The 7,943-nt window shown below is 46.9% G+C and overlaps 1 protein-coding gene across 1 annotated transcript in view; it reads left to right on the forward strand.

Annotated features, from left to right (window-relative positions):
- Nucleotides 1-2,875, forward strand: part of Kdm4c (lysine (K)-specific demethylase 4C) — a 354,066-nt gene extending 351,191 nt beyond the window's left edge. Inside the window, exon 22 of the mRNA XM_005388674.2 lies at nt 1,807-2,875. Within this exon, the coding sequence (XP_005388731.1) occupies nt 1,807-1,983 (177 nt within the window). The 3' untranslated portion in view covers nt 1,984-2,875. The remainder of the gene's footprint in view (nt 1-1,806) is intronic.
- The last annotated feature ends 5,068 nt before the right edge of the window (nt 2,876-7,943 follow it).

Here is a 7,943-nt window from a genome sequence, read left to right on the forward strand (position 1 = left end):
TCTTTGCCTTGTGTTTTCAAGTCTGAAACTGGACTCCGCTTTGTCACCAGTCGGGGCAGACGATCTTTTCAGGTGTGCTGCGCATTACGGTCGTTGAAAGTCACCCAGCTCACTGAAACTCAATAGGGAATGTATTTCAGGTGACAAAACAGGGAACTAGGCAGCAAAGAGAGTGCTTGTACTGTGCACTTGGGCTTCCCTGCGCATCACGGGAAAAGCCCGTGCAGCTTACTTGGCACTCACTGAATTCCGGGTGTGTTGCTTGGTGTTAGGAACTCCGAAAATTTGGTACACAGTTCCTTTCCCCTTCGAGAGTCACCTGGTGGGAAGGAATTTACCTGCCCCTTACCTCTGTTACCACCTCTGTTCTATTCACCGATACGAGGGGCCCCAGAATCTCAGGCTTGCCGTGGCAGAGAAGAGTGTTTCCCGAGGGCAAGCAAAGTCTGTCCAGGGTAGAGGCACCTGAGGCCCTTTGCCAGAGAAGTGTGGCCAGGAATGGGAGCAATTCAGTCTGTCCCAGAAGACGGTAGGATTATGCCGGGTTGTATGCGTGCAGCCTCAGGACTGTGTATGTCCCCGTGAAGGCCACAGGGCTACGGAGAGATCATACGCAGGGACACATCGCCGTGTCTAGTCATACGGTAGAGTCTCTGGAGAGCTTTCTGTCAGTGGTTTGGTGGGAGACAGATTGAGGCTGCGGCTTTGGTGTAGGTCAGGAGGGCAGCGAGGTATGTGGAGGCGGGGTCCTGCACAGGAGCCAAGGACAAGGGCAGTCTGTGATGGCCGTTAGATTTCTGGCCAGTGTGACAGGAGAGGTGAGGGTGACGGTGCCGTTTATGGATGTGGGAAGGCCTGTGCCGGAGGAGGGAGACTGGGGTGCAGAGGAACACTGGTTAATTTGAAGCGCCTTAGAGGTCCCTGTGGGGCAGGAGCGCGCAGGCCTGCGCACAGGAGATCTGAACTATAGCGAGAGCAGGGTGTCCTTGGCGTGGAGGCAGGCATGAAAGCACAAGCGTGGGCACCAGGGCCAAAGGAGCGTGCCTGGAGAGGGCAGGGCTGGCCTAGAAGCCCAGCAGCATCAGCCTTGAGTAGATAGTCAAGAGGAAACCCCTCGGCCGGGCGTGGTGGCTCACGCCTGTAATCCCAGCACTCGGAGGCTGAGGCAGGAGGATCACACTAGTTCAAGGCGAGTCTGGACTACACAGTGAGTCCAGGGCCAACCTGAACTGCATAGTGAGATCTTGCCCCAAAAAAAAACACAGAAAAGAAAAGGAACCCCTGCAACATGAAAAAACGAGCAATAGGAGGAGGAGGAGGAAGGGTTACGAAACAGCAGAGAAGAGAGCTTCAGGCAGTAGGCGGTGACATCATAATCATTAAGTTTAGGACAGAAGAATGTGGTTGGGCCTTACAAGTAGGATTTTAACAAGGACAGTTTCAGGGAAGTGCTGGGGCAAGGACCAGGTGTAAATCAGAAAGGGTGAATTAGGAAGGACTGTTGGGAACGTGCCAGAATCCTGGCTAGGCAAGAGCTGAGGAGAAACGAAGAATGAGGGAGGCTCACAGTGGGAAGATTTTCATCTTGCTTTCGTTTGAGGCTGGTCCCTGGGGTCGGGGGTGGCAAAGTTGGAGATCTTGGAGGAAGTGGGGCCGATGTAAGGGAGAATGCAAAGCCCCGGTGGGGCCCCTTCACCCTAAACCGGGTCCCGGTCTCTGTCCCTCGCCCCTCTGTGCTCATGGAACCAGATCTTCGTTCAGTCCTGTGCTTGTCAGATGCCGCAAAGTAACACTGGCTGTCTTTAGTCCACAGCCTCTGACATGCGATTTGAAGACACGTTTTACGGAGCAGACATAATCCAAGGGGAGCGGAAGAGGCAAAGAGTGCTCAGCTCCAGGTTTAAGAATGAGTATGTGGATGACCCCGTGTACCGCACTTTTCTGAAGAGCTCTTTCCAGAAGAAGTGTCAGAAGAGACAGTAGTCTACCTACAGCGCTGCAGGCAACAGAGAGGAGAGGAAGTGCCAGCCTGGGGGCGGTGCCGTGTGCTTTGCTGGGGCAGGTGGCTGGGTTTTTCCCTGGCAGTGGTAAACCAGGCTGCCAGCATCTGGTCACCAAACAAAGCGCTCATGCTAGTAGTTGGATTCTGCAACCTAAAGTTGTCCCCTAGTCTTGTTTTATTTGTGAACAATTATCTTCTATGATCCCAAAGAATTTTTCTAAGTGAAAGGATATAATAGTGAATGACCCACTAGCAAAAGCCACTGCCGGAGGGAAGGTAGGTCCCCATGTGCAGCTCAGGCCCCTCATCAGGAAACACATGGCGTCTTCCCTCCCGGACCTGGCGGGCAGGCGGAGCCTCTTACCCAGGTGGGAGGGTGATAATTTATATATTTTTCACAGTCAGGGAAGGACTCTCACTTATTTGTTTCAAATGGCAGTTTTTATAAAACATTTTTAAAACACAAATGGCATGTATGGTAATGAGATTTACCCGTGTGCTATCTGTATCCCCATGTACAGTACTTTTGCATTTTTTTATATTCCTATTACTTTTGATTGTGTCCGATGAGAACTGAGCTGGCCTTTGTGAAATGAAATTTTTGGCTCTTGAGGAAGAATTCTTAGGAATTCCATGAGAATTTTATATATTTAAAGAGGGAGATCTGGGGCGTTATTTTTAAACACTTTTTTTCATAATACCTATTCTAAGTAGATATTTATAAAATGTTTCTTTCATTATGTGTTTGTAAAATTAGAGTTTAAATAAATATGCTTTGATGCATAGTTTTGAACTAATGTAACATGATTTTCCTTTTTAAAACACCCTGAAAATGTACTAGTGTTTAAAAATAAAGATTTCCATTTTCTCCTATCTCGTCTTCTGACTTGTTGATTTATCTGGGTTTGAACCAGTTTTAAAGACATGCTTCCTTGGGGAACTGGCTCTGAACATATACTGCAGCCCTGGCTTTCCAGGCCCTTTCCCCGGCAGGTGAGTATGGAGCTGTGAACACCTGAGGCAGTCTGTGGTGAGAAGGGCTCATTGCCTGCCCACGTCCCAGCAGAAATCTCCCTCATTCCAGGTCTCTGGTCCCAGGTGTCTTTGCGAGGGACTCCAGAGATGCTGGAGTCCTTCCTCTCACTTCATAGTGCGGAGCGGAGGAAGGGAAGGCCTCAGACTCTGCTTCCCAACAAGAACACAGTCACGCTGCATAGCACACACACAGCCTTGCAGCAGCCTGTGGCAGGAAGCAGTGATTTAGCTCACAGGTCTTCAGGTCGGCAGAGCTGCGCCGAGGCTCTGCTGAGCGGCCGTGCTAACCTTGGCTCGGGCAGCTCACACGTGGGTTTCCTGTGCCTCCCAGCAGGCTCGTGGAGCTGATGTGCTAACTCAGCTGTGTCCTCGCCGGGCAATGGTAGAGGCAGGAGAGCAAGCCCAGCTGAGTACATTCAGGCCTCTTACGTTGTTGGTTACCATCCCATGGTGAAAGCCCGGATCCAGGGATTGGCAGGTCATGTCAAAGTTTCACAGCCAAGGGTGCAGGATATCCCGTTACTGGCTGGAGGGTGAAGTGTCAAACCAGTAACTGCAGAGCCACGGCACAGCTGAGACTCAGCCCTCTGCCTTGCGTACTGGCTCGGTGCTCATTTTCCGCAGTGCCTCATGGCCGACCTTGGAGCTGGGGCAGAGCCGCCAGCCTTGTTACCCCAGAGGCCGGGTACTTCATGTCCTCCGCCCCTGCAGTCCTGTATTTGACCAAGTCATCAGCTTGAATTTTCTCTTTGGGTTTTAAATGGAGCTCTTTCCACAATAGGCCAGGAAAGTAAGCCTGTGTAAGGCATTAAGAGGAATTAATCTAAATAAGATCATTCATTCAGTGCAAGCGTGCTTGTCAGCAAGATTTCTGATTGGCTGCCATAGGGAGAAAACGTGCAGAGCCCTATGTAATCTCAAGTACAGCTGGTCTTTATGGGCACACTTAACTAATGTTCCTGTAACCAAGTACAGCTGCATATGGCCTTAGAAAAGAGTCCTAGCTACAGATACACGCTGGCTAGTGAGAAGGGCACCTTTGTTTTACTGCATTCTGCATACAGTGATCATTAGCTCTATGACCAGACAGACCGTTAAAGCATTTTCACTTACTGTATGACACCTCCATTGTAATTTTAATTTCTTGTGTTACCCTAACTGCATTTTTATTGTGTATGTGTAGCATGAAATCTATTAAAGTCCTCCGAGTAATAAAAAAAATTGCTTAACTGTGACAATTCTAATGTACTACTAATTGCAAACCTTTTCTCTGGAAGTTAAGGGATTAGTAAAAGCTGGTTGGCATATTTCACAACATTTTAATTCCTTCATGTGTGTCTGGAATGACAATATGATCCTTGTCAGTTTACTCTCGTGAAGTGACTTCCTTTTTAGTTCAACTGGAGAGAAATAGAGAAGAAACAACCACTGGTGGATCACATGGCTTCCCAGCATGTATTACAGATTTCTACCGTGTTCAAGTCTGTGGAAGTGTGGACACTCGGAATGCAAGCTGTGTGGAGTGACTGCAGCTGCAGCCTCTCCCTCCGCTCATCCGGTGTGGAACCAGACCCTCCATGCCTTTGTTGCTGTGAATGTCCGGAGGGTCTTCGGAATAATCACTGGAGTAGTATCTGCTGCAAGATAACATTGTGCTTTATTTTTTGCCTTTAAGTAAAAGGGATCTGAAATGAAAAAGTCTTCATTTTAGATATAAATCAGCCCCATAAACTTGAAGCTAACTAGAGCTCCTGAGGCATTCTCATTACATGAAGTAATTGGTTAGTTGCAAGACTCAATTGACTACAAAGTCTTTCTGAGGACTCAGATGTGCACTCATCCGAAATGTTATACATCCTCTTAGCCAGCAAGTTGTAGGGAAGCATAGTCCTGACCAGTGAGGAAAATGATTTCTGCTCTCTGAGGAGGCCTGGACTCTCCAGCAAAGGGGCGGATGGCTCAGAAACTCCAGATTTAGTCATTAGAGGGTCCAGGTATGCCTGAGGAAATGGAACTTTGCCAAGAGCAGTTGATATTAATGATGTATTGAGCACCTATTGTGTACATCCAGCCTTAGTAGTATTTATTTTAGTTAATCTCTCTGATAAATCAGCAAAGTAAGTATCATTACCCTTTTTTATGGAGTGAGATTAAGACTCCATGAGGTGAAGTGATTTCAATTGATCAACTTTTGTAATGCATGAGGGAAAAAAGGGTTCTCAATCTGACCCAAACAAAAGACAGTGGATAGGTGAGTGTTAAACTCCAAAGAAAGGTTAGTACTAGAGATACAGATGTGGGTAGCATCGTCATTATTTTTGGGACAGTGTCATTTTCTGGGCCTTACACTGCTATGGAGTGCTCTTCTGATCTGCTTTACTTATATGTTTCCTGGAGGCCACCCCGAAAACATGCACACTGTTCCACTCGTTAGCTCGCTGCCCCTGCCTTTAATAAGTTCATGTGGGTCGGTTTCATCAGTGAGTAGGTCATTTGGTACCTGTGCAAGTTTAAAGAATGCCTTTCTTTAGCTCTCCGCTCTCCACGGTCGTCTTTCCCATTCTCTAGTTGGGAGATTGAATAGTCCTGCCTGGTCTGGGAAATCCCACTCCGTCTTAAATCATTTTGGCCAGAGGGAAATGGCACCTGGGACCGTCAGCTGCCGCGAAGTCAGGCAGCAGAGGTGAAGTCTCCACTCAGACAGTGCTGGGGGTGCAGAGAGAAGCATCGCCCTGGACCCGTTCCCTGCTGTCACTCAGATGTTTAATTATTCTTAGGGAACAATAATCTGCCTCAACCAGAACAGAAAGTTCTCATTTTTTCTTTTTGATGGGAGAAAGTAACTTATTTCTAAGGGCAGCGGTTTAGTTGGAAGTCAGAGATACAAGATCTAAAGTGAGTAATTGATAGAGGACTCCTGAGGGAGGAAAGATGTGAGGTTTAAAGGTAGAAAATATTTGAGGTGATCAATATGACAGTTACACTGATAGGATCAGTGTATTTTACATATATTTTATAAAATGTTTTTCCAGTACTGGGGATTGAGCCCAGGCCCCCTCACACTGAACTACATCCTCAGCCCATTTTTTTTAAAGACAGGATCTTGCTAAGTTGACCAGGCTGAGTTCAAACTTGTGATCTTCCTGCCTGAGCCTCCTAGAGTGCTGAAATTACAGGCGTGTGCCGCCATGCCTGGTTTATATACATGCGTTAAGGTATTACAGCACACAGCATAAAGAGTGACCAAAGCACCCAGTTACTGCTGCTCCTGCATGCCGTCCAACCAAAGGGCAGGCTCGGTAAAAAATTACGATGCGTCCTCATGCACCTTATTCACCAGATAGAACATCCTGCAACTTCTGCCTCTTCTGCAAAATCAAAATGACCATGAAAGCTAGACATTTGAAATTGATTCAGGACATTGAGGCAATGTTGATGGCTCAACTAAAGACAGAAAGGATGACTTCCACATCTGCTTCAAAAAGTTGGGAGAAGGATGGGTTAAGTAAGTGTATTTGAAGCGAGGTAGTATTTTTTTTTTTTTTTTTTTTTTTTGGTTTTTCTCCGGTACCGGGAACCGAACTCACGACCTTGTGCTTGCCAGGCAGGAAGCGAGGTAGTATTTTGAGGGGGATTAATGGTAATGTGCCTTTTATTGTAATAATTTAAAAATTTAAGTGTTCACTATATTTTTTATCATACTTCATATGTATAATTACTATAAGAACAGAGGTAGCAGTTGATTTTACAAAGGAAAAGGGAGGTTATGTCCAGAAACACCAAGCTCCTAATTTTAAGAACAGTGAGATAAATTGTAGAATTATTCAAGGAGGGGCTTTCTAGGTGGTTTGATGTAAGGAACACGAAATGAGAAAACTGAAGGTGCTGAATAGCTTCCGTCACCTTGGGGATTGGACAAGGCAGGGAGTTGGTGTTAAAGGAGAGAGTGACTTGGAGACAATGGAGGAATCTAGAAATTGGGGGGCTGTGGATGACAGCCCGGTAGCTCCCAAAGGTCCACACCCAGGCCCCAGGCCCTGTAAATATGTTACATTTCCTAGCAAAGGTGACTGGAGATGCTATGAGGATCTGGAAAAGGAGAGGCTACCCTGGATTATGTAGGGTGAGCTCAGTGTAATCTCAAGGAATCTCCCTAAAAAGGTGGTGGAAAGGCCAGAGACAGAAGCCTGTTGACGGAAGCCATCTGCTTTGAAGGTGAAGGAAGAGGCAGTCAAGGAATGCAGGTGAATTCTGGCGGCTTCTGGCAGCTGGAAACGGCAAAGAAACGTGTAAAGATCCGGCCCTCCCTGGCACCTTGACCTTGGTCATGAAACTCACATTTCTGGTTTCTGGAACTGTAAGAGAATACACCTATGTTTTAAACCCTGAATTTGTGGTGATTCATGACAGCATCAGAAGACTAGGATGACTGCTGAGCAGGTACGGCGGGAGGAGGTGGACAGAGGGCTGCCAGGTGAGGAGTAGCAGGGTCAGGGTGGTCATGGGACTGGAGTGAAGCGGAACGACGTGTCACCGACTTAGCTTACCGTTAGTGTTCTAATGGATAACCCACATGCTGTACAATTTACTATTTTAAAATGTACAGTCCGGTGTTTTTCAGTGTATTCACGTGGCTGTGCATCTGTTTATCAGTAATTCCACAGTTACTAGTCTTCACTGTGCAGCTTCCATCCTAACTTCATAATACTACAGCGCTCAGTATGTTTCTGCTGCAGTTCTGAAGACTGAGAGGCATCAGGTGAATACTTTCACAAGAATATATTCTCGAGTACCAAGAGCTTTTCTGAATGTAACATTTATTGTGCACAATAATAAATTGAGAAGAGGGTATAGTGGGCCAAATGGAGGCTGGCCTCCTGTTGATTTGGCCAGGTTTGTGGCTGTG

The sequence above is a fragment of the Chinchilla lanigera genome, unplaced genomic scaffold (genome assembly GCF_000276665.1).
Source record: "Chinchilla lanigera isolate Chin_1 unplaced genomic scaffold, ChiLan1.0 scaffold00033, whole genome shotgun sequence".
Taxonomy (NCBI): domain Eukaryota; kingdom Metazoa; phylum Chordata; class Mammalia; order Rodentia; family Chinchillidae; genus Chinchilla; species Chinchilla lanigera.